The sequence below is a fragment of the Rhincodon typus genome, chromosome 22, assembly GCF_021869965.1.
Source record: "Rhincodon typus isolate 14 chromosome 22, sRhiTyp1.1, whole genome shotgun sequence".
Lineage (NCBI taxonomy): Eukaryota > Metazoa > Chordata > Chondrichthyes > Orectolobiformes > Rhincodontidae > Rhincodon > Rhincodon typus.
The window spans coordinates 28,548,312-28,576,164 of record NC_063353.1 but is presented as its reverse complement, the minus strand read 5'-3'; the positions used below and the strand labels follow the sequence as shown (position 1 = coordinate 28,576,164).

At 40.2% G+C, this 27,853-nt stretch overlaps 1 protein-coding gene across 1 annotated transcript in view; it reads left to right on the top strand.

The window, feature by feature from the left end:
• The window catches only part of ccdc146 (coiled-coil domain containing 146), a 140,197-nt gene that overhangs the window by 80,143 nt on the left and 32,201 nt on the right, over positions 1-27,853 (top strand). The window contains exons 7-15 of the mRNA XM_048610438.1: positions 613-789; positions 2,793-2,866; positions 4,322-4,549; positions 6,708-6,894; positions 8,930-9,022; positions 15,309-15,479; positions 16,786-16,874; positions 22,563-22,727; positions 24,706-24,930. Coding sequence (XP_048466395.1) covers positions 613-789; positions 2,793-2,866; positions 4,322-4,549; positions 6,708-6,894; positions 8,930-9,022; positions 15,309-15,479; positions 16,786-16,874; positions 22,563-22,727; positions 24,706-24,930 — 1,409 coding nt within the window. The remainder of the gene's footprint in view (positions 1-612; positions 790-2,792; positions 2,867-4,321; positions 4,550-6,707; positions 6,895-8,929; positions 9,023-15,308; positions 15,480-16,785; positions 16,875-22,562; positions 22,728-24,705; positions 24,931-27,853) is intronic.

Below are 27,853 nucleotides of genomic sequence, written 5' to 3'. Positions count from 1 at the left end.
TGTCTTAGTTCCAGTTGTTGGTGGCCAGTTATCTCAGCTCGGACATCTCTTCAGGGTTCTTCAAGTAGTATCCTAGGTCCAACTATCTTCATCTGCTTAGCAATGACCTTCCCTCCATCAAAAGGTCAAAAATGGGTATTTTTGCTGATGATCGCACAATGTTCAGCACAACTCTTCACATGACTCTTCAGATACAGCAAAACATGATCATTATGCAAGCTTAGGCTGACACATGGCAAGTTATATTCATGCCACACAAGTGCCAAGCAATGACTATCTCCAACAGGACAGAATCTAACTCCTTTAACCTCAAATAGTATTACTATCGCTTAATCACTCACTATCAACTTCATGTGGGTTACCATTGACTAGAAACTGAATTAGACTAACCGAATCTACACCAAATGGCTATAGTGGTTCAAGAAGGCAACTCAACACCACTTTCACCAGGGCAATTAGTGATGGTCAATAAGTGCCTATCCAGCCAGTGAGGCCCCTAACCCTGATTGAAGAAAAATATTGTTGACAAAGCTTTTAACTGTATTAAAGGTGTATTTTATTCCTGGAGCAATGTTTTCCTTTGTTGGATTTATTTTTCTTCTGACTTTGCAGGATTTTGAAAGGAAGACAAAAGCATTGAGAGAAGGTTGTATTGAACTAAGTAGAGAGATTACACAGAGAAAACGTGAAATTAAAACAACAAAGGAAGAATTGGAAAGCAAAACAGAAGATATGAAAAACTTGCAACAAGAACTGGAACAGAAGCAAGAAAACGAAGAACACCTCAAAGTGAGAAAGCACAAAGCGACTCTTTGAATAAATGTATATTTAGAATCATAGAGGTTTTACAGCACAGAAAGAGGCCTTTTGACCCATCATGTCCACACCGGCCATCAAACATCTGTTTGTTCTAATCCCATTTTCTAACACTTGACTTTCTATGCTTTCATGTTTCAAGTATTCATCAAAATAGTTTTTAAATGTCTTGAGAGATCTTACCTCTACCACCTTTTTAGTCAGTAAGTTCCAGATACCCACCACCCTCTGGGTGAAAAACATTTTCGTCAAATCCCCTCTAAACTCCTTATCTTGAAGCATCAGTAGTGAGGAAAATTCTTGAATCCATTTTCAAGGACTTTACAGCAGAGCATTTAGAAAACAGTGGCAGGATCAGGCAGAGTCGACATGGATTTATGATGGGGAAATCATGCTTGATGAATCTGTTGGAATTCTATGAAGATGTAACTAGTAGAGTTGACAAGGGGGAGCCAGTCAATGTGGTATATTCGGACTTTCAGAAAGTTTATGACAAAGTCCCGCTTGAAAGATTATTGTGCAAGATTAAAGCACATGGGATTGGGGGAAGTGTACTGAGATGGATAGAAAATAGGCTGGCAGAGAGGAAACAAAGAATAGGAATTAATTGGTCCTTTCAAATTGACAGGCAGTAACTAATGGGGTGCCACAGGGATCAGTGCTGGGATCCCAGCTATTCACAATATATATTAATGATTTGGATGAGGGAAGAAAATGTAACATTTCAAAGTTTGCAGATTATATCAAGTTGAGTTGAAGGGTGAACTGTGACGAGGATGCAAAGATCCATCAGCATGATCTGGACAGGTTGGATGAGTGGGAAAATCAATGGCAGATGCAGTATAATTTGGATAAATGTGAGGTTATTCACTTTGGAAGCAAAAACAAGACAGCAGATTACTACCTGAATGGCTGGCTGTAAATTGGGAAAGGGGAGTGTGCAGTGGGATCTGGGTGTCTTTGTGCACCAGTTGCTGAAGGTAAGCATGCAGGTGCAGCAGGTGGTAAAGAAGGCACATGGTATGTTGGCCTTCATTGCGGGATGTTTCGAGTACAGGAGCAGGGATTTGTTGTTGCAGTTATACAGGGCCTCAGTGTAACCACATCTGGAATATTGTGTGCAGTTTTAGTCTCCTTTTCTAAGGAAGGATGCTCCTGCTCTCGAGGGAGTGCAGCGAAGGCTGATTCCGGGAATTGCAAGACTGATGTATGATGAGAAATTGACCAGGTTGTGATTGTTTTCGCTGGAGTTCAGACGAATGAGGAGGTATCTCATAGAGACTTATAAAATTATAACAGGACTAGACCGGGTGGATGCAGGGAGGATGTTCCTGATGGTGTGTTTGTCCAGAACCAAGGGTCACAGTCTGAGGATTCAGCGTAGACCATTTCCGGAGATGAGGAGATATTTCTTCACACAAAGAGTGGTGAGCCCGTGGAATTCATTACCACAGGAAGTAGTTGATGCCAAAACATTGAATGTATTCAAGAGGCGGCTAGCTATAGCACTTGGGGTGAATGGGATCAAAGGTTATGGGGAGAAAGCAGGATTAAGCTGTTGAGTTGGATGATCAGCCATGATCATGATGAATGGCGGAACAGGCTCGAAGGGCGGTGGTCTTCTCCTGCTCCTATCTTCTACGTTTCTGGCTCACTAATGTCCTTCAGGAAAGGAAATCTGCCATTCTCACCTGGGCTGACCCACATATGCCTCCAGATCCAAAGCGATGTGGTTGACTCTCAATTTCCCTCGGAAATAGCCTAGCAGGCCACTCAGTTCAAGGGCAGCTAGGGACAGGCAATAAATGCTGGCCATGCAGCGATGCCCAAGTCCCACAAGTGAATTTTCTAAAAATTAAACAGCTTAATACCAAACAAGCACTGAATAACAGGAAACAAACAATTTTCAAAGTCCAAATCACATATAAACTATTTTATAATAAGTGACAACTTGTGTTTATTTTTCCTGTCCATAGCTTGATCTGGTCCAATTACACACTGTTCCTGTTCAACTGGCCAAAGATATACAGAAGTTGAATCGCAAAAGAAAGTAGGTTTTCTTTTATAATTTGTGAGCAAATAGTTACAATTTACATTTAAGTGATAATAAACTACATTGCACGAAGGTAGCAGAGGATATGGAAGGATATGGACCAAGGGCAGGCAGAAAGGATTAGTTTAATTTGGCATCATGTTCCTGTGCTGTACAGTTCTAATGTTGTATGTTCCATGATATAATTATATTTCATTGACTACAGGCATTTCTCTGAATTTTGCTCATTCTCTGAAAACTGATTTGAAGCTTCCAAGAAATTTTTAAATGTGCATTGAGCACATATTGCTAACATTTCAAAACATCTTTTATGCGCAAAGGAAATGATTTGCAATTCTAACTCCAGATGTTAGTTACAACAATGTAGACAAAAATTGCAGCAACTTAGAATTACAATTTATCATAACAAGTGGTTCCCTTCAGGATAACCTGTTCACTGACTGTCAGCTGCTGACGTGATTACAGCCCTTAGTCCAACTATGGTTAAACAAAATCAAACTCCAAAGGTGAGAGTGACTGCCCTTGACACCAAGACAGCAGTTGACCGAGTGTGGTATCAAGGAACCCTAGCAAAACTGGAGAGAGTGGAAATCAGAGGGAAACCTGCACAGGTTGGAATCATAAAAACTGATAGAACTGTGAATGCTGTAAATCAGAAACAAAAATAGAGATTGCTGGAAAAGCTGAGCAGGTTTGGCAGCATCTATGAAGAGAAATCAGAGTTAATGTTTTGGTTCCGGTGACCCTTCCTCAGAGCTGGAATCATGCCTGATTCAAAGGTTGTAGTTGTTCGGGGCCAATCATCTCAATCCCAAGACATTGCTCCAGGAGTTCCTCGGGCAAATTTCCTAGGTTTAACCGTTCAGCTGCTTCATCAAAGATCTTTGCTTCATCATCAGGTCAGAAGTGGCAATGTTTGCTGATGATTGCACAATATTCAACATAATTCATAAGAACATAAGAAATAGGAGCAGGAGCAGGCCATTCATCTCTCAAGCCAGCTCCACCATTCAATGAGATCATGACTGACCTTCTAATTCAGCACCATGAGTTACCAGTGAAAGCCAAGGCACAGTTTACTTTCCTCCTACTGGAAGATGACAAAGACTCTGATTGCTGTTTCTACTCTTACTACAATTCAGGAAGTCAACAAAATTGGTCATACTTATTTGGATCCCCTCACATTAAAATCAGTGGCAAAGGCAAATGCTTTTGCATAGTTTATCCTATTTGACACAAGAAAACTTTTCATTGTTCTCCTCATCCATCTCTTAAGTCACCAGTGAATGATAGCTTGCAAAGTACCATGTCAAAATATTTATGTATTTATCCAGTGATTTATTAAGATATAAAATTTAACATGATTCATTGCATTCATGGTGAAAAATATATTCATGGTCAAAATATTGCAGTTGCTGTTTATTAAAATGTATTGTTCTTTTCTTAACTCAGCAATTTGGAGAAGGCAAAAGCTGAAATAGATGCACAATACAATGAACTTCTTGGTTCAGTACAGCAAATAGAAAATAAATGCAGAATGGTCGAAGATGAGAAATTGGAGGTAATGAAAGAGTTGGATGACAAAAGGACTTTACTGGACAGCAAGGAGCAAGAACACAACCAGTTAGTTAAGATGGTTGAGTTGGGCAAAGAAAATGAATCTACATTAATGGGACAAAGGTTTGTATTGAACACTAAATGTTTTCCAACCCGTAATAATAACGACATCAGGAATATGTTTGTATTTACAAAACAAGTTCAATATGACTAAGAGAACAGGTCTCACCTGTTTTTCTTTCTGGGAAACACTTCCTGATCTGGTGCAGTTGGGGGGACCTGCTCAATGTTTTTTTAAGTCTTAAAATTTCATTTTCTTTACCATTCCTTTTTATTCACAATGCACTTTTCTCCTCCTTTATCGAACATCGATGAAGCAATCTTTCTTTAATATAAAGATGCTCATTGTTTTCATTTGTCACTTAAAAACAGGTGTTTCCTGTGTCCTTTTTAGGGAAGAAGTTTCTGCTTGTTACAAACATGACCAGGGATATTGAGAGGGTGGGGGTTTCCAAACCTAAATCTGTCACTTCCCCTGCTTCTTAGGCAAGTTAATCATTGGTGCCAGTGCACCTAATAAAATCAGATATATGATCTGCTTCATTCGTGCATGGACTTTCAAAGAAAACAGGAAGGAACTTCTTTAAAGAAAATTATGTCTGCAACTGAAGGTGGGCAGCGTTGATGCTTATGCCTGTATTTGTTAATCTGTTTGCCAGTAAATTATACATGTGTCCATTTCAATTGTTTTTCACATGGCACCCTTACAAAGTGCACTGCACAATATGGAACTGAGATTATTGTAGAATGTATGAATACACAAAAGTAGTTGAAAAATTCCCACCTGGTCGATCAAGCTTGTTCCATATTGTTGATGCTTAGAGTATCCAGAATTGTCGCTCAGAAAATTATATTTCACCATTCATGTTTCATCCTTAGCCTGAGGATAAACAAACTTGCATTTATACAGTGTTTTTACATCATTGAGATGTCACTTCAAAACAAATCAAGTATAGTTCCATAAGACAAGAGATGCAACCATATACAGAAAAGTTATGATTTAGAAGAACTGAAATCTGATCTTTAATAGCCACTCTCATTCAGGTATCTTGACTCGAATATTTGTTTCATCAGTCTTTCACCCTTTGCATAAAAGCTAATGATGAGATTTTATGGGATCAATGCATCGAATGTTTGCACATATTTATGAACTTCTTCATATTACCATAATAAAACATATAATAGCATTTTTAAAAAAATAACGTTCAGACATTTGGCATTTAAAATCTGGAATTTAAAGTCTATTCACATGACCATTATATTTTAAAGTATCAACTGGAATTTCTAAACATTTAGAGATGGATTTTCATGGAGTCTGGGAGGGTCCATGTAGGGTTAAAAATAGCAGCAGGGATCAGATTCCAGGATTCCCAACTTCATTCTTAGCACCCACAATGTTCACCAATGCCATTTAAGGGTGCAGATTGATTTAGGTCATGAACTCAATCCCGCACTCCTGACTGGGCCAGCTTCAAAGCAAGGATATGCTGTCCTGGCCCTCCACAATTTGCAACGAGTTGAGCCATGGTTAAAGGATTCATGGTTCACGATACCCCAGAGACACAGTGAATGATAGTCTGGATGAGGAAACTTTTTGAAAAGTAAGTTTTAAAGGTCTTATCCAAGTCTCTATGCTAAGCGAGGTCTCTTCATTCACATATTTTGCCCCTCATACCCTCCATGCCAGGCTATGGCATTTCCATATACAATCACTCACTATATACTCTGTAGTGACAAAAAGATATGATAAAAATTCCAAAGGGAAAGGAGTGTGGGTGGAGGGGTATATTTTGACTTGAATGGTATGAGGACCATGGGAGGCTGGGTGGATGGGGCATGAGGAGTGTACATGATGTGAGAAATAGAGAGCCTTACTGTTTTTTGTTACAACTAGCACAAAGTCCCTGAGCACCAGATAGACTTTTTAAGCAGCTTTGTTCCACACCCACAGTCATCACCTTTCCCTAGCCCCCATAAGGAAAATCTTGTCTCTGCAAGTGCTTATATGCAAGCAATGCACTGAGTCAGGAAGTTTTCCGATTCTGCCACAAAGATGGAAATTCAGCCCTTATACTTGCATTTGAATGTAAGACTTAATCCTTTAAACTTAGACCATGTTAAATAATTTATTTCTTTGTTAGGTTAATTCTCCTTATTGAAGTTTGACCACAACAATCAACAAATACAACAGTTCAGTAACTCTTTTACTCGATGTTAACAGAGCTTCCCTGGACTTGCATCTACGTTACATCCATACTGAAAAGAAAATACTGTCTGACACGGTGGTGGTGAAACAAAGAGAGAAGGACCGAGAGCTCCGAAAGACAAAGAAAAAAGAAAAACAGCTGAAGTCATCAATGGATGCACTGGCATATGCTGAATTTAGCTATGAAAAAATTAAAACACAGGTATGTTTCATTTAGTTCATTGCAATCTGTGCAACTACCTTCAAAGTAAAAGAATTTAGTTCATACTCTCATGCCAGGGTAGGACTGTTGATGATGCTTAATACAGAATTGACTATCACAGCACAAACCATTGTCTTTGAGATGGAAAGCTGCCACAGATTTCATGCAATTAATGATTGACAATGCTTGAACTCACATGAATGCTTTTTCAATTTTTAAGAACATAGCAACAGAAGCAGGCAATTCAGTTCATTAAGCCTGTCCCACCATTCAAAACCATGGCTGATCAAATACTTCAATGCTTTTGACCCAACTATTTCCATTTCCCTCTTCACCACTGGAAATCAATCTGTGCCCTAAACATAGTCAAATTCTGAGCTTCCACAACTCTCTGCATTAGAGAATTCCAAAGGTTCACAATCCTCTGAGTAAATGAAAACTTCTTATCTTAGATCTAAGTGACATCCCCCTTATATTTAAATTGTGACATCTGGTTGTAGACTCACCAACCTGAGGAAACATTTTACCTGCATTTGCCATGTTTATCCCTTTAATTATTTTGTAAGTCTCAATGAGGTTACCTCTCATTCTCTGAAACTCTAGAGAATACAGGCCTAGCTTGCCCTATGTCTCTTCATAGATCGTCCTGCCATCCTGGGAATAAGTTTGGTTAATCTTCATTGCATTTTGCTTCAGCAATAATGCCTTTCCTGAGATAAAAGACCAAAACACAGTACTCCAGCTATGGCCAAACAAAGCTCCTATAGAATTGAAGTAAGACTTCACTACTCCCCGCACTTAAATCCTTTGCAATAAAGGTTACCATTTCATTAGTCTTCCTCATTGCTTGGTGCATCTGCGAGTTAGCTCTCAGTTCGACAAGGACACCTAGGTCTCTTTGTACATTAACACTTTTTAACCTCTTACCATTTAAGAAATACTCTTCACATCTGTTTCTCCTATCAAATTGCATAACCTCACATGTTTCCATATTGTATTGTATCTACAATGTTTCTGCCCGTTCACTAAGCCTATCCTAATCCTCCTGAAGCTGCTTTACATCTTCCTCATAACACATGCGCTTACTGTCAGCAAATTTAGAAATATTATCTTTGGTGTCCATCTCCAAATCTTCGATATATATTGTAAACAGCTGGGGCCCAAGAACTGATTTTTGCAGTACCCCACTAGCAACAGCGCACCAATGCGAAAATGTTTCATTTGTTCCTACTGTTATCTGTTTGCTTGCCAATCATTAATCCATACTAGTACATTAGTTCCAATCCCACGTTATTTTAATCTTTTTAGCAGCCTCCTGTGGGGGACTTTATCAAAAGTATTCTGAAAATCTGTCTTGCAGATGCACAACAATTACTCCAGGCTCAAGTTCCAAAACCTGGAGCTCAAGCACTTCTTGCAGATGTCTTTACCTGGCCCATATGATACGTTCATGAGTTCACACATAGCACAGGATGTACACTCCACATGACCCTTTTCACCTGCCATTTTGTAACTCCTAAAACTATTGAGAACAAGTATAGACTTAGTATGACAACTTAAACTACTTCTCAGAAAGACAGAAAAAAAATGTCAAGAGACCTAAACACAAACTAAATACTCAACTTTCAAGTTAAAGATTGGAAATACTGATGAAACTAATTCACCAATTAGCTGTGAAAAAGGATCACTGGACCCAGAATGGTAACTCTGCTTGGTCTCCATAGATGCTGCCAGACCTGCTGAGTCTTTCCAGCAATTTCTGTTTGTGTCAACAATCAGTTGCTTTCCCTGTACTTGTGACATCACACCACCATTGGTCTCAGTACAGGTAGCCTCTCTATCCACGTCTTATTTCCTCTCCCACTCACTTCTCACTCTGAAGAATTTTTTTGGAGTAAATCTTAATTAATCACCTCTTTCCCTCTCTGCCCTAAATTACCATTTTGACCCAAATTCCCAGTTACTCACTATGTCTCACTCCAATGAGGTCTCCCTCACTGTGATCATGTGGCTTGCTCATCTTTTGTATCTATAGGTAGAAACGTTTCCGATTGGTGGAGCATTTTTGGAAAAGAGGAATGAACTGGAAAGTGAGGTTAAAAGTTTAAAAAGAAAACTAGCAGACCAGGTAAGCCACAATTTTTAACATTTGTTCTCAGGATATGATTATTGGCAAGTCAACATTTATTGTCATTCCCTAAATGCAGAGTAGGTGGTCATAGGCCTTTATCTCGAATCCTGCAGTCTTTCTGCTAATGATAATGTCGCAATTGTCATAGGTAAAAATCAGGTATTGATAAGTTCTTGATTTTGTTTATTTTCCTAACCACATGGTGTTGGTGGAATTTCATTGGAAAAACGTTTACATGAAGAGTGGGTTTACAACCTGTTTATTGGAGAAGCAGGCATTCCCATAGCTTTTTAACTGAAGGTGTGATGACGACCAGCACCCTATCGAAGGAAGTTTTTCTACATAAGAGATGCAGACAAGGATCAGAATGATTGAATGCTACATTGTTTCCTGAGGAGTCAACAACCAAAGGAATGGAAAGGAGACATTAGAAGGCTCCACCCTTCACCCCTGTCCTTGACTCAATCCTGGAAGTCCAACTGTGATATCTGAGAAACTGAAATGAAAAGCTGTCTCTTGCAGACACGAGGACAAGCTAGCCAGTCTTTCCAAGCTGGTATCAAGGGAAGTGGCTGAGAAAATGAGCAGCAGGACTGCAGTCCCTTGAACTTGGAAACAGTACTCAAAGAAGTTCAACGATCTTATGAGAGCATTCTCCTGCACTGCACCCTTCTGACCAACACCACAAGCATCTCACTGATTTCTTTTACTCCAGGTACCTCCTCCCTACATGAGTATGCACATTAGCTCTCTACAAATGTTGTCATTGCACCCTCTTCACATAATCCTTTCCAATTCAAAATTCTCTGTTTCCTCTCCTTGCAAGAAAAGGGAAACATGGACGTCTAGGGAGAGACAGAGAATGGAGTTGACCGTCCAGTGATAGCCACCTTGCTGGATGCATGCATACCAACCTCACAATAGTGAAGGGGGTTGCAATTTTGAGCAATGACCAACCACAAAAGCCAAACCTATTTAAGGCATTGTTATTAGGATATGTCATAAATCTGATTGTCTAGCTTAAATGAAGAAAGGTGGATAGGCGTAGATATTTGGAAAATGAATTCTACAGCTTAAGTAGGGTGAAGGGTTGAAGTGTGCTCAACATTTCACTTATTTACAAAAGCACAGACTCATACTTTCCAATCAGCACATTTTCATTCATGCATATTTTGCTCTTAACAACTTGAATTTGAATCGAATTGAATGATTTATTGTCGCTTGCATTTTACAGTGAATAATACAATAAAATGCAGTGAAAATCTTCAACTGTGGCCATAATTCGTCATCATTTTGAATAGTTTAAGAATAAAAAGATATCACTGAAAGAATCTATCTTGTTCTGCCACCTCCACCATGAGTCTGAGCTGGCTCACCAATGATACCTGCACCTCCATCTCTCCTCCACCGCCTCATCGCTGCCTGTGCCAGACTCACCCGTCTAGGAGTTGTCACTCTTTACGTGCCATTTCTTTACCACTGGGCCCACTTTGCTGCTGCTGCCACTGACGCTAGATCCTATGCTGAATCCACAAGCTGCACAACCAAGAATCCCTGGCCCCACTACCAGGCTAGGTCACCAACGCCTTGCCAAGAGTCCCATTCCAGCCGCCCTCCTCTGAGATGTCACCTTGCCGGTGCTGCCACCCTGAGAAGTCTGTTGCTGTCGCCGTCTTCAATCGCTGGACAAGCTTTGCCACCACCCTGAATGATGGGAGGATGTCCTTGCTGTCTTGTCTGCCATGGCTGCCACTGACCGCTGGGCTTGAAAGAACTGCAGGTGCTGTAAATCAGAACAAAAGCAGAAATTGCTGGAAAAGCTCAGCAGGTCTGGCAGCATCTGTGACAAGAAATCAGAGTTAACATTTCAGGTCTGGTGATCCTTCCTCAGAACTGATCGTAGCTAGGAAAATGTCCGTTTATATGCAGAAGATAGGGTGGGAGTTGGGGTTAAGGAATAAAGGATAGGTGGGGATAGAGCTCAAAGAGATAGAACTGTTGGACAGACAAAGGAGTGGATAATCTCTGTCTCAGGTTTGCCATAGTGCTCCAGTGAAGCTCAGAGTAAGCTGGAAGAACACCTAATTTTCCGCTTAGGGACTCTGCAGCCCTCTGGACTCAATATTGAGTTCAATAACTTTGGGGATGGAACTCTCCTTTGTCCTAGCCTTCACCCCGACACACCAGGCTTTGTTATCACATAGTCTGCTATTACATACTACCTATTGTTAGCCACTAACAGTCTCCATTAACAGCTATTCATCCTCCTAGCCAGATCGTTATCCACTCCTTTGTCTGTTCTTCTCTCTCTTTGAGCTCTATCTCCATCTATCGTTTACACCTTACCTCCTCTCCCCACCATATCTTCTGCATAAAGACCAACATTTTCCTAGCTACCATCAGTTCTGAGGAAGGGACACTGGACCCAAAATGTCAACTCTGATTTCTCTTCACAGATGCTGCCAAACCTGCTGAGCTTTTCCAGCAATTTCTGTTTTTGTTACTGACTGCTGGGAGGCTGCCACCTTTCCGCCCATGACCCGCTTTTGATGCTGTGCCGATCCTGCTGATTAATCCACCGCAGAAGGCTTTAAAAGAAAAGAGAAACAAATGGAAAAATGAAAGAAAAGAGAAAAAAAGCTGAAGTAAAAAGAAAAATGAGAAAGAAAGCAGATGAAAGTGGATGAACCCCAAATTCAAGATCCTGCACATAGCCTTATTGAACGCAAGAAGTATTTAGCAACTTCTTTAATTGAGAAATTGTTACTTAACATCAAAGTTAATTTACAGTATTTAAATGCTCACTGTTGTAAAGACTGTTTTTTTTTAGGGCTGTGGACTAAAATGGGAGAAGGTACTGCATTGAACCAGGAAAGCTCTGTAAGAAGTTGTTTACAGTTTTATAAACAACTTACTGGAACACATTATGAGTTGTGTCTGCAATGTTGCCTTATTCAAGCAATGAGGGAGATCTTCCACAAAGGCACTGCCTGTATGAGTATTCAGGGCAATTCTACCCAGGCATGGTCTTTTGATTGGCTTTTCAAATGGCACTAGTTATTGTGGGTTCAGAAAAAACCAGCATAGTAACAACTTCTTGACTGATTCCTAAGCAAATGGCTGTAATGCCTTTGTGTAGACAATAAGCAGGAACATTCAGCATACAAAATGAAAGCATGCGTGCAGAAGTAAAAGAAAATTCCCAGTAGCCAGCTATTTGCCTTGCCTCACCTTTCCTCCATAAGCTGCTTTTTGCAAATCCCTTACTGAAGGAAGAAAGAGAAAACTACCTTCAGAGACACTGTAAAGGCAGATTCTCAACCAGTGAATGAAAGACTGAGAATTGGAATATCTACAGTCTGTCATCAGCAAAGTGTCAGAAGGAAGTGAATGGAACCACAAGAAATTTAATCATTAATGCCTGTAGTCTGAACTGATGCTATTGAACTGGATTTCCCAAATTTTTGTTTATTGTCCACCCATAATACTAATGACTTACATGTCTTCAAGTTTCTGTTTGTATGTTTATGGATTTTTTTAAAAGGGTAGAGTTTAAGTTATAAAGTTATAAATTAACTATTCATGTTTCTATTCCATTTATTAAAAATGTTTAATTCCAATTAATTGTTATTTACTGGTTATGGGAAAAAAAACACCAGATGTGCATATTATTTTTACCTAAAAAGACAGTTATATAGAATTAGACAATTTAGTGGTTTAATCAAACTTTCTCATTTGTGATACCTCAGGAAAACAGTGGAGCTTAATTTATAATGCACTATCACCAATAAGTCATTACACTGTTAAATTCAGCCTGTCACTACAGCTCAACTATCTGCAGTCAAGGAGTCAGTTGCTTGTGAGAAATGAACAATATTTGGTCCTTAAATGCCTTTTGTCCTTGGGATGCCTGAAAAGGCTGCTCATATTTCAAACGGGTGTGACTTCATCAAGTCCAAAACCTATAACGAGACTAGACCAGATATTTTAAGACTGTAAGTGAATGTATATTTACAAAAGTGCAGGATTATTTAAAATGAAGTGTCACCTGTGCACCTATGTGGCCACTGTAAGATTTTTTCTTCCTCTTTCTTGCACTACATCTAAATACAGTCCTGACATCTGCATCTGGAGTGAAGGAAGACTGCTCTATAGTTGGCCTGAAATGCTTAGCTGGTTGTCTTTGGGGGAATTTGGCCTTAAGGGTCCCGTCCTGCTGAGAATGCCCCACCTAGATGCAGGGTCACACTCCTCTGAAGGCTTAGAATTCACAGGCATTGACATCATAGAAACTGGGGAGGTGGGGGGTACAAACATCTCTGGAGTGAGCTGAGAGAAAGCTTCTGTGTGGAGTATGGCTCCTCCTCCATCTGGGTGCCTGCTAGCACTACCTTGTCTCCCTGAGCGGAAGGGCATCTGACTTGAGGTTGAGGTCCCTCTCCTCTCTCTCACTGTACCATTAATGCTGAGCACCAGTGGCTAAAGTGATGGTATGCATATCTGAACTTATTTCCGAAGAAGAGTCATACCAGACTCAAATATTAACTGTTTCTGTCGCCCCAGATGCGACCAGACCTACTAAATTTCTCAGCATTTTCTCATTTTATTTCAGATATGCAGCACCCACATTTTAAAACTTATGTGTGCTGGATGTCAGTCTCCATGGCAGTAGCCAACCTATCCATGGATGCAGCCAGATGCTTGCATTACCAATGGTGAACTCGTCCATCCTTCGATCCAGTTCATTTATAGCCTTTGACAGTCGTTCCTGAGCATTTCTGCATTTTGATGAAGCCACTTATGGCCAAGACCATGGGATCGTCTTCTGCCTGGGTCTGAATAGGTGCTTTGTCTTTGGCTGTCCTCCGAGTGATAGATACCTAGGACATTTCTTCCTCAGCTTCTGCAAAGCTGTACTAATAATGCACTTACCAGATTGTGCTCCTGACTCTGATCTGAGTGAAGATCTCTGAGCTGATAGAAGGTGCAGTTGAAAGTCTTTCCAGTCCATGCTGTGAAAGTTGAAGATAGAGCTAAGGGTAGGCAGTGCTGACCTCTTTCTCTGTTCACTGGGTCCCACCAGCACTTGCACAAAAGTGAGGGAATTGTTTGTGAAAAAGGGCTAAAATCTTGTTACGAGTTAGCAGTGGTGTTAAATGAAAAGCAGTGCAGCACAGCATATTGAAACTCATTTGGTTGGTTGTTCATGGAGATCTCAGCAACCCCACGTGAACAGTTGCCTTTTGGCTACCAACTCCAGCATTAATTTTCTCCTCACATGGGGTAAGGAGCTAACATCTGCCATCCCAATATGAGCCTTCTCCTTCTCCATCCACTTATGGCAGTTTATATTTCCCTGCAATAACATAAAGAGATGGTTGAGTACATTGTAAGTGGATGGGAGAAGCATTAGTGGCAATGTAGGGGCAGGAGTGGTAATGAAGTCTCTCCAGTGAGTGATTGAAAAGTGCAGAGAGTAAGAAGAGTTAGTCATTTGAGAGAATGAAGTAAGAAAGAACCATTCACTGGACATGCTACAACAGTGACCTTTGTAGTCCATGAGACTTGGTGAGAGGTGTGTGCAGAGGCAGGATTAGAGTTAGTAGTGTGAGGTAACAGAGAGAAAGTTGTGGTATTAGACCTATGGACCACAGAAGGTCACTAACCTTCTTTTAGAACTGTTTTTTTTTAAACCTGGAACACCATATTGACCCAGGCTTGCAATCTCTGTCTTAGCTGGCTGCGTCTGGTGGTGGCGAGACCTCCTTTGGCAGCCTGTAGGAAACAGCGCTGCCCTCTCCTCAACCACTTCATCCACCAGCACCTGCAGGTCTCTATCAGCAGTGAGCTGCTAGCTTCCCTTTCCAGGATGTTTGCTTAGTTCTGGCTACTTCTGGGCTTGTAGATCCTGAAGTGCTGTGGAGCTTGTATTTACATATTGGCGCTAATGGCGTGAACATCTCAAACTTCTAGCGAGCATGTCCACCACTCCTGCCACATGATTGCACCAGCTGGATGCCATAGAGGCTTTTTGCATAATTAATGAGCTGAAGCACAGACCTTTTCATAGGCCGAGGCATTCAGCAGGCTATGGGTCTTCCCAAAAACACAAGTTGCCAAAAGAATCAAAGAATTCAGCCTTTAGTTTATATTGTTAGCACTTAAAATGATCAATGATGGAATTAATAACTCATAAAATATACAGTAAAGTGTTTAATTCTCATTAAAAAATCTTTCATTGTCTTCTGAAATATGACCATTTAACTGCCAACTTTACATGCAGCTTTCATTGACGGAGGTAGAGGTTAATTTACTGCGTAAACGTATGCTTGAAGAAGATAATCTCATCACAGAACAAAGACGTGCCCGTGAAGAGGTTATAAACCTAGCCCGGCTTGCCCAGATCAGGTCTGATGAGAAAGATCAGAAAGCAAGGGATCTAATGAATATGCAGGTGCTTCTGAATTTCTAATTTCTCATTCTTATTTTATAAATAATATTTAAAAATGTCAGGAAATATGCGCATAACAGTAACATTTATTTGTTTGAGTTTAATAAAAATTAGCAACAAATACAAAAGAACATATATAAAACAGGAAAAAATAGTTTATGCTTCTTTTGAAGATGATTTACAAGACAAAATAAAATCAGAGGGCAAATTATGCAATGTCGGTTAAACATTTCTAGAACCATTGAATATTGGGGCCCCAAACCTGTGAAGGTGTCAGTTTTTGCAAGTTGGTTTTTATTCCTTCTTTCAAGCAGCAACGGATGGAGGGGCAGTAAGGTTGTCCAATGGTCTAACCTTTTGAAGTCCCAATGTTTTCCACCAGATTGTCATTTGAATCTACTCATCCCAGCAGATGAGAGTGATACTTGCCTGGAAATTAGGGGTCCTTTCTTAAGTGTACAGTCTCCAATGATATAATTTTGGCATGAAAACAATTTCAACAAAATCCTGTGAGGATTGAAGAACTGAGGTGAGAAGAGGTTCAAAAAGTTTAATCAGACTGCTCCTCTGCATTACATAAAGGAAGTTTGAAACTCCAGGTCTAGAACTTACTCTTTCTGCCACCTACCCTCTCCCATCAAAGACAACTGGGAGGGTCTAATGGAACCCCTCCCAACTTATTGTCTGATTGCTGGAGACGATGCTGAGGAACGAAAGAATTTCTATGAACCCTAAGTTTTTGTGCAGACCTCAGAATCTCTTGTTCCTTCTCACACCCAAGCAGTTCTTTTAACACAAAAAAAACATACTTTTTTCTGCCTTCTTTTAAGCCTGTTGATTCAAGCAAGTTAGGTACTAGATACTGATCTCACAACACACTTAACAGCCTTTAGAATTTCTTGCCACAAAGACCTGCGGGGGTAGAGTCCTTGTGTATATTTAAGGTTGAGACAGATAGATTCTTGAAGAGTAAGGTAATCAAGGGCCATGGGAAAGGCAGGAAAGTGGATGTGATGAATGCTTTCTGAAACCAGGTAGTTAAAATTCTGGCCATCATGAATACCATAACATCTGTGAATATTCTATTATCATACATGGTGAAGGATAAAAATCAGTTTTAGACAAAGAAAGATAGATTGGGGAGCAACTAAAGAGGTAGATATACAGACAGGAAAAAAATATAAGTTGGGAAACAAATCAACTACCAGGAGAAACTTTTTTAAAAATTGCTGTTTGTTCATAATATCAGAGATCAATGTTTTGTACTGTTGTTATATACTGTTGTTGTTTTGTACTGTTTTTAAAACAGTGTAAATGTGAACGAACCATAGAAGAGCTGAAAAAGGAGAAACTGACCTTACAGGATTCTGAAAAGAAGCATAGACAAATGCTGGTTAGGTAAGAACATCTTACTTTGTACGAGTCAATTTTTATCAATACTTTCATCTCTTTTCCAGCCCAAATTAAACTCCACTCCAAGCTGCCCAACATTGTCGTCATTATCTATCCTTATCATGTATCTCAACAGCCGACAATACTAATTTACCTCCCTCAAACCTTGTTACAAAAAACAAACAGATCAACTCCATCAGGCTTTTATCAATGCACAGGAAAGAGACGAGTCAGTTATGCTTTTCATACCTTATTCATATTTTGGCGAAGTTGGCATTCAATGATAGTTTATTTGTGGCTTCCAATTGATTCCAGGTATGTTTAAAATAATTTTCAGAATAATTTGCACACAATAATTTCCATATTTCTATATTTTATCCATTTAAACAAAAATAAGTGTCCCATAACTATGCATACCTATAATGATCACAAGAGATGGAGTACTGCATGCTCTCAGTAATAGACTCAAAAAGCAGAACTATTATGAATGTCTTTATAGATGCATTAATCACAAATAAGAGGAGATAATACTGGAAATACTCAGCAGATCTGGCACCGTCTATGGAGAGAGAAACACACTCAATGTTTCAAGTAAAGGAACTTCATAAGACCACAAGAAATAGGAAAAGGCATACATCATTTAGCCCCTTGAGCCTGCTCCACCATTAAATAGAATCATGGCTAATTCAACATACTTCACATCCACTTTCCTGCCTTTCCCATGACCCTTGATTACCCCACTCTTCAAGAATCTATCTGTCTCAACCTTAAGTATACACAAGGACTCCACCCCCACAGGTCTCTGTGACAAGAAATTCCAAAGACTCCCAACCATCTGAAAGAAGAAATTGCTTCTTATTTCAGTCTTAAATTGGCCCCCCTTTATTCCAAGACTTTGCTCTCTATTCTCCCAAGAGGGAAAACATCCTTTTAGCATTTGCCCTGTGAAGCTCCTAAAGAATCCTAAATGTTTCAAAGAGATCTCCTCTCATTCTTTTAAACTCAAGTGAATAGAGCCCAGACCTGTTTATCCTTTGCTCATAAGACTATCCCTCCATACCCAGGATCATCCTAGTGAACCTTTTCTAAACTGCCTCCAATTAAACAATATCCTTCCTTAAATAAAGGGACCAAAACTGGTCTCACCAGTGCCTTTTACAGTTACAGTAAGACTTGCCCACTCTTATACTGCAACTCCCTTAAAATAAAGGCCAATGTTCCATCAGTCTTCCTGATTACCTGCTGCATTTGTGTGCTAGATTTCTATGTTTCATGCATTAATACTCCCAAGTCCCTTTGTGTTGCGGATTTCTGCAGCTTTTCTTTATTTTGTTCTTCCTACTAAAATGAACAACTTCACACTTTCCCACATTATATTCCATATGCCAACATTTTGCCCACTTACTTAACTTATCGATACCTCTTTGAAAATTGTTTGCATCCCTTTCGCAACTTGCCTTTCCACCTATTTTATATCATCTGAAAATCTGGTTACAGTACATTCGCTTCCTTCCTCCAAGTCATTTATATGTATTGTAAACAGTTGCAGTCACTATGGAACCCCACTAGTTACAAGTTACCAACCTGAAAAATAACTCTTCATCCCCATTCACTGTTCCCTGCCCATTAGCCAATTCTCTATCCACACCTATATGCTATCGCCAACATGATGAGCTGTTATCTTATGACTTAATCTTTTGTGTGGTACCTTGACAAATGCCTTCATAAGTTCAAACATAACACATCTACTGGTTGTCCTCTATCCACTCTGGTTGAGGGTTCTTCAAAAAACACTAATAAATTAGTTAGACACAACTTCCCTTTCATGAAGCCATGTTGGCTGTTTGGGGCTATCACTGACTTTTGACTCCTTGTATGGTTTATCTTTCAACTTTATGCTCTCCTTAACTTCCTTGGTTAGCTATGGTTGGTTTACCCCTCTCTCTTATAATCTTTCCTCCTTGGATATAATTTTGGTAAGTGTCATGAATTACCTCCTTTAAGGTCTGCCACTTCCTTTTGTACTGTCTTTCCTGCTAATCTATCTGCAGTCCACTTTAGCTACTCTATTCTCATTTCACGGTAATTCCCATTATTTATTTATTTAAGTAAAATTTATTTATGTTAAACACAGTTGATTCTGATCCAAATTTCTCAACTCAAAATAAATATTATGATCACTGCTTCCTAAGGGATCTTTTACATAGAGGTCAATTATTAAACTTGCCTCATTACTCATTGCCAGATCTAGGAAAGCCTGTCCCCTGGTTTCCTGCTTCAGGAAAGTATCCCTTATGCACTGTATGAATTCATTGTCATACTTACCCTTTCCAACTTTATTGACCCAATCATCATAAAGGTTAAAGTCTCCCATAATAATTGCTCTATTCTTTGTACATGCTTCTATTATTTTTTAATTTATACCCTTTCCTACAGTGCGGCCTTGGATTCGGGGGTGTCTATACACTACTCTTATCAATGTCTTCTTTCCCTTGCAGTTATTTACCTTGATCAAAACAGACTCTACATCATCTAAGCCTAGATCAGCTCTCACAACTGTCCTCATTTCATTTCTTATTAAGAGTGTTACATTATCACCTTTTCCTCCCCTCCTGTCTTTCCAACAGGTCAAATATCCTTGAGTGTTAAGTTCACAGTTTCGATCTCCTTGTAACAATGTTTCTTTGATGGCTTTAATGAGATCATATTCATTTATTTCAATTTGCACCATTGGTTCATCTACCTTATTCCAAATGCTTCACGCGTTAGGATACAAAATGTTTTAGTTTGTCTATTATAAGATTTCCATACATTTCTATGTTTCCTTGGTACTACTTGACAATATGACACCTTCTTGTCCCTGACCACTAACCAAATTAATCTAAGGGATATGACCGCTGAAACACGCTGACCCGGTAACTCCCCCTCCCAGATGCATTGAAGCTCAGACTCCAGAACATCAGTGCTGATCTGGAATCCCTCAAGAAATTGCTACATATGTGGCCACCATGAACCACAATTAGGTCCATCAGCTCCCAAATTATGCTTAGCCTTGCATCACTATTTTGTTTACTTAACTCTTATTTTTATTTAAAATTTCCTCCTAATCTTTTAGTTTTTCATCTGTAAAATACTTCTCCCATTTATGTTTAATCTGAAGGTAATTTGCTGTAGATATTCAAATTAACAGCAGTTACCAACCGATGAATTTATGATTTTCCTGTGATGTCACTAATCACGAGGTTCAATTTATCCTGTTAAAAAGATCTTACAAACTATGAACCAAAAAAGCAAGCAAAAAGCACCTCCTCCCCTCTGCGGGTGGATGAGGGGAGATGGATGAACTAGGGTTTGGGAGGGGGAACAGAGGGGATGTGAATGTCTTAACGTTCACTGCTATTGGAAGCAGGTTGCAGAGAGAAGGTAAACATATTGCAGATTGCACAGTTATTGGAAGATCTGGGCCAATTTTTAATACAACTTTGATCAATCATGCTAGAAAAAAATCATTAAATACAATGGGAATGAATGAATTCCCAAATTCCAAAATCCCAGAAATATATACTCGCTCAGACTGTGCCTCAATCCAGATGTGAGCTCTTCTTCTTAACTGTGCAAAGCTTACCTATCTCTGTTTCTTTCTACCGCCCAGACGCTGCCAAAACTGCTGAGTATTTCCAGCATTTTCTGTTTACATTTCAGATTTCTAATACCTGCAGTGCTTCTACTACATAATTGTCTCTGAGTACTGAGAAAAAATAAATCAGAGCTCACAATCACAATGGTGAGATGGAAAATTAAGCTCAAGAGTACTTCATAATTTATTGGATGAAGGAGCCTGAAAACACATTTACAAAATCTCCTAGGCATCATTATTAAACTTACAATGAAGAAAATTGAAACTAATTGCCCAGATCTGTAATGAAGTTGTGGCTTATAGGACCAATTGAATTTTAAATTTGGCTGGATTTTCCATCACTCCAACTGCAGGGTGCACACACACACAGCCCATCAAATCGCAATGTCTGTGTTATCATTATTAGTCATACAGCAGGACTTGCACAATGGTTTCATACTTAATGATTAATTTCATTTAGTATAGTTGCCTGTGTACCTTCAACAAATTGCAAAATTATTCACTCAGAGGAAATCTCAGAAAGAGCCCTTGCTTCCTTACCTGCCACCTCAATCGATGCTCACTCCCTGAACAAATGACAAGTAGATCACCATGGGAATGGTTAAGTGAGTTACCAAGAGGAGCAGCTAGCGAGTGTGGCGCGTTGGTTTCTGAGGGCACGGAAATGGGGTAGTGAGGAACAGGCAACAACAACAGGTGCACAACAATAATGTCAGCAGCACCAGCTTCCAGTTCCTGTGCAGTGCGGATGCACAGTGGAGATACTGACAACATTAACTTTCTGCTGCAATGCATTGGGAAGAGCTTCAATGTTAAAATTATGTTGTTCTAGGCTACAGCGTTGATCAATTGTCCTGATGAATAGGGAGGTTTTCTTGCAAAACTTAGCTGAAGTGAAGCCTTCATCCCTTTGTTGTAATGAACTGAAGACATGACTCTTCAGATATGCCTGCAGTTTAGTGGTTCCAAGTGGTTTTGAGGTAATTAATTCTTCATTTTCACTCATTCCCCAATCCCTGGTGCTATTCAACTCCCTCCGTTGAGTGAGCTCCAAACAATGGTGGAACAAAGGGGCCTGAGGGGATGGGAAGTTGACAGAAGGGCCATGATAGAGGGTGAGCCAACAATGGTTAAAGGTGGATCAACCATGGTTAATGAAAGAAGTTAAAAATTGCTTAAGATCCAAGGAAGTGGCTTACAATGATCCCAGAAATAATGCTAGGCCTGAGGATTGGGAACAATGTAGGACCCAGCAAAGGAAGACTGATAAAGAAAGGGTCAGGAGAATATGAAGGCAAGCTAGTGGGGAACATACAAGTGGACTGTTGAAAATTTTAATTGTTTTGTGAATGTGAAAGAATTAGCAAGGATACATGTGGGTCCATTACAGGTGGGGACAAGAAAATTTATAGTGATGAACAGGAAAATGGCTAAACAGAACAAAGCAGAAATTAAACATCTGTTTTCGTAGAAGAAGAATGGTGGTGGGGGAGGTGGTGGTGGTTGCTGATTATTTGAATGGATTCTCCCTACTCCTTTTAAACCGGGGATGTGGGTGAGGGGAGATGGATGAACTAGGGGTGTGGGAGGGGGAACAGAGGAGATGTGAATGTCTTAACTTTCACTGCTGTTGGAAGCAGGTTGCAGAGACAGGGTAAACATATTGCAGATTGCACAGTTATTGGAAGATCTGAGCCAATTTTTAATACAACTTTGACCAATCATGCTAGAAAAAATCATTAAATACAATGGGAATGATCTAGTTGCACACTGTGTGTTGGATAAATATAGTTTTATTGTATTCTACTAAATACTTTTACTGTATTTTACTATAAATGGAAATTGTCACCATCACATTCAACCAAATATTTCAAAAGTTTTCTTGGAAACAGAACAATTGTCAAAATAATTTCAGTATATATTTAAATAGAATCACTAAATCATTCAAGCACAGTAGGACCTGTGAACTGTCTATGCCAGTTCTCTACAAGATAAGTACAGTGGTATTATGGCATTTTAAGTGAAGGAAAATGTTAATGTTTTTCTTTGTGTTATAGCCTAAAGAATTTTGTCAAAGTGTACCAGACCATCAAAAATGAGAGAAACAAATATGTTAATCTCATACAAAGTGCAGCACAGATATCTGCAGAAATGCGGGAAAAGATAAAAATTCTACAGAATGAAATGGAAATTCTCAGGACTACTACACTGCTCAAAGACAGGTAAATCCAAAATTCTAAACCATGGGAAAGTGTACTATGTAAATGAAGTGCACAACTCCATTTTTAAATTTAAAAAATATACTTTCATTTAACAGTTTAACAGACAAAGGCTAACATATGTTTACAGAAATAATTTGTGCCCTTTATCTCTCTTGCCATGCACAGATACTTACTATTTTACAACTTTGATAACGTTGTTTCTCAGTATGAAGAAAGAAAGAAAAGTTGTCCTTTTTTATTCAATGTTCTCCAGTAATGTGACTTTTCCTTACAAGTTTATTTCAAGAAATGATCAAAGACCATGTTATTTCATTGACTATCTTAAAGGAAGAAAAATTACCTTGCATTTTTTGATTTATTTAATAGCATCTCGAATAAATTCACATACAATTAATTGCTTTGAAATGTAGCTGCTATTTTGCATTTAATGATGACACATAATTATCAAAAGGATTAATGACCAAATAATCAATTTTTGCTCATGGCAGCAGCATGAGGAATGTTGATTAGGACAACCATGGGAACTTCAAGTTATGTAATTAAATCTTTAACCATTAGAACAAGAAAAAGAAGGAAGCATATATCAGGTATTGACAGCTGGGATCAAGTGAATCCCTAAAGAAGTGTAAGGGCAGTAGGAGTATACTCAAGAGGGACATCAGGAGAGCAAAAAGAGGACATGAGATAGCTTTGGCAAATAGTGTTAAGGAGAATCCAATATGTACATTAAGGGCAAAAAAGTAACTTATGAGAGAATAGGGACCCTTTAAAGATCAACGTGGCTGTCTATGTGTGGAACCATGGGAGATTGGTGAGATACTAAATGACTATTTCACGTCAGTATTTACTGTTGAGAGGGACATAGAAGTTAGGGAGCTTGGGGAAATAAATAATGATGGTTTGGAAAGAGTTCATATTGCAGAAGAGGAGCGTCTGGAGGTCTTAAAATGCCTGAAGGAAGATAAAACCCCCGGACCTGATTGGGTGTTTCCTAGAACTTTGTACGGAGCTAGGGAAGAGATTTCTGGGCCCCCTACTGAGATATTTGTGTCATCAACAGCCACAGACAGGGTACCAGAAGACTGGAAGTTGACTAAAGTTATGCCATTTTTAAAAAAGGCTGCAAGGCTCACTGGAACAATAGACCAGTGAGCCTTATGCCAGTAGTGGGTAAGTTGATGGAGGAAATTATGAGCGCCAGGATTTACATGCATTTGGAAGGGCAAGGACCAATTAGGAATAGTCAACATGGCTTGGTGCATGGGAAATCATTTTGCACGAACTTAATTGAGTATTTTGAAGAAGTAACAGAGAAGATTGATGGGGGCAGAGCGTTGTCTAGATGGACTTCAGCAAAGCATTCCACAAGGTTCTGTGTGGTAAGATGGTTAGTAAGGTTAGATCGCCTGGGAGCCGGGGGAGCTAACCAATTGGATACAAAACTGGCCTGAAGGTAGGAGACAGAGTGGTGGTAGAGGGTTGCTTTCCCAAGGAGGCCTGTGACCAGCGGTATGCCACAAGGATCGGTACTGGGTCCAGTGCTTTTCATCATTTACATAAATGATTTGGATGAGAATATAGGAGGCGTGATTCCTAAGTTTGCAGTTGACAGCAAAATAGATAGTGTAACGGACAGTGATGACGGTGCCATTGAAGGACCTAAGATAGTACTCATCACTGCCACCATGCGTCGGTGGTGGACAGAGTGAATGTTAACAGTGGTGACTTAAGATCCTGATCGTGCAAGATGCTTTGTCCTAGATGGTGTCGAGTTTCTTAAGTGCTGTTAGAGCTGCGCTCATCCAGGCAAGTTCCATCACATTCCGACATATGTCTTACAGATGGTGGACACGTTTTGATGAATCAGTTAATCGCCGTAGACTTCTCTAGTAATCTCTAATGTTCGTGCATATATTAAATGTGACCCAAAATATATTACAGTGTTCACCTGTGTGACTTTATCTCATATCCATTACAGCCAACTTCAAAAATACAAGTTAAAGCATTCTAACAGTCATGTCATCAGAGATAGCCTGCGGAGAGCAATATGCAAAATCGACCAGGTTCTCCGAGAGTTGGGAGAAAAGAGAGAAGGCCAAAAGATAAAAATTGTCAAACTTAGTTCTTTGATTAACCAGGCTGAAGAGGAAATGATACAGCTACGCAAAAAATATGAGAATGTCGTTCAGGTTCGGAATGAAAGGTAATCTGTCAAAATAGTTGTCATTTTTTTTATTATTTGTTTAACCAGAGATTATTGATCAGAAAAAGGAGGAAATATGCTTGACTGGATAATGCAATGCAAAATATAATTCTGGCTTCCAAGCCTCACCTGCTGAGAGATTAAGCAATATCTTTGCAAATTGACTAGCATTAGGATTGCTCTATGAGGAGGTCTGGAAATTTATAGTGTATTCTAACTCAAATTGAGGCATCTTGACAGAACAGGAAAAATTGGTTAACAAAAAAGAAATCAAAAGGGGATTTTTGAAAAGGAACTTATGTAGAAATGTACAATGTTCATATGCATACCACTTATTTCCTTCCTTTTTCTCACTTACTACCATTTACAACTAATCATAGCATTCATTTTCTTGCTTACTACTGTAAGCAGAAAATTAGCTGTGAGTATAAAGTGGTTTGTATTCTTACTTCTTCACTAAAATAACAAATAACAAAAAATACAAATAAGCTTACAAGCTAATACTTCCATTATATGGCAGTTTAATTTTTTTTAGGTTTGGGAGTGTTATTTCCCAAGATCTTAGCAATCACAATGATATTTTCTCAATTAACATCAAACTAGGATTGCCAATCTCTATTACTAATAAGGTGCAAATTGGATCAATTTCTCAGAAATAGCATATTTCAAAACTGTAGTTTGTTGCAGTTTCCTCAGTAGGGAATTAATTATAAACAAGACATGCAGTGTCCTATTTCTTATTACAAGAAAAATTTCTTTCTCCCACACACATACAGAACAGTTTTAAATGAAAAAATGTTATTTGGCTTTAAACATTTTTACATTGTTTTAGAAGTTATGCTACAAGCATTATTATTCAAGTAATAAAATCAAACGATTTATACGATTGCCTCAAGAAAGCAACAAACACAATCAAAAACCCATCCCACCCCAGTTATACACTCTTCCAACCTCTTCCATTGCTCAGAAGCTTTTAAAGTTTGAATACACGTACGAATAGATTCAAGAACAGCTTCTTCTGATCTCTCTCTCTCCACCTTCTCTTCCGCTGTAACACTATATTCTGAACTATGTTCTGCTATCCTGATGTGCTTTGTATGGTACGATCTGCCTTGTATACTACACAAAACAACCCTTTTCACTTTATCACGGTATGTGACAATTAATTCAAACTCAAACTCAATTTTGCTGAGATTCTTTCCATGTCACTACTTACATGTAAAATGGGTATAAATTGTTCAAATGTCTGTCCTATCTAGACTCCATTTTCTCCCCCTTGGTCCAGGAACTCCCTACCTATGTCCGTGACACCACCCACGCCCTCCACCTCCTCCAGAACTTCCAATTCCCCGGTCCCCAACACCTCATCTTTACCATGGACGTACAGTCCCTCTACACCTGCATTCCCCATGCAGATGGCCTTAAGGCCCTCCGCTTCTTCCTGTCCCGCAGGCCCGACCAGTCCCCCTCCACTGATACCCTCATCCGCTTAGCCGAACTCGTCCTCACACTCAACAACTTCTCTTTCAATTCCTCCCACTTCCTACAGACAAAGGGGGTGGCCATGGGTACCCGCATGGGCCCAAGCTACGCCTGCCTCTTTGTAGGTTACGTAGAACAATCCCTCTTCCGTACCTACACCGGCCCTAAACCCCACCTCTTCCTCCGTTACATTGATGACTGTATCGGCGCCGCCTCGTGCTCCCACGAGGAGCTCGAACAGTTCATACACTTCACTAACACCTTCCACCCCAACCTTAAGTTTACCTGGACCATCTCTAACACCTCTCTCCCCTTCCTGGACCTCTCTGTCTCCATATCGGGCAACCACCTAGAAACCGATATTCATTTCAAGCCCACCGACTCCCACAGCTACCTAGAATACTCCTCCTCCCACCCACCTTCCTGCAAAAATGCTATCCCCTATTCCCAATTCCTTCGCCTCCGCCGCATCTGCTCCCAGGATGAGGCATTCCACTCCCGTACATCTCAGTTGTCCTCGTTTTTCAAGGACCGTAACTTCCCCTCCTCGGTGGTCGAGAACGCCCTCAACCGTGTCTCCCACATCTCCCGCACCTCATCCCTCACACCCCGTCCACGCAATAAAAACCAAAAAAGAATCCCCCTCGTTCTCACGTACCACCCCACCAACCTCCGGATCCAACGCATCATCCTCCGACACTTCCGCCATCTGCAATCCGACCCCACCACCAAAGACATCTTTCCCTCCCCACCTTTATCTGCTTTCCGGAGGGACAACTCTCTCCGTGACTCCCTTGTCCGCTCCACACTCCCCTCCAGCTCCACCACACCCGGCACTTTTCCCTGCAACCGCAGGAAGTGCTACACCTGCCCCCATACCTCCTCCCTCACCCCCATCCCAGGCCCCAAGAAGACTTTCCACATCAAGCAGATGTTCACCTGCACATCTGCCAATGTGGTATACTGCATCCGCTGTACCCGGTGTGGCTTCCTCTACATCGGGGAAACCAAGCGGAGACTCGGGGACCGCTTTGCAGAACACTTACGCTCGGTTCGCAACAAACAACTGCACCTCCCAGTCGCGAACCATTTCAACTCCCCCTCCCATTCCTCAGACGACATGTCCATCCTGGGCCTCCTGCAGTGCCACAACGATGCCACCCGAAGGTTGCAGGAACAGCAACTCATATTCCGCTTGGGAACCCTGCAGCCCAATGGTATCAATGTGGATTTCACAAGTTTCAAAATCTCCCCTCCCCCCACCGCATCCCAAAACCAGTCCAACTCGTCCCTGCCTCCCTAACCTGTTCTTCCTCCCACCTATCCCCTCCTCCCACCCCAAGCCGCACCTCCATCTCCTACCGACCAACCTCATCCCGCCCCCTTGACCTGTCCGTCCTCCCTGGACTGACCTATCCCCTTCCTAACTCCCTACCTACAC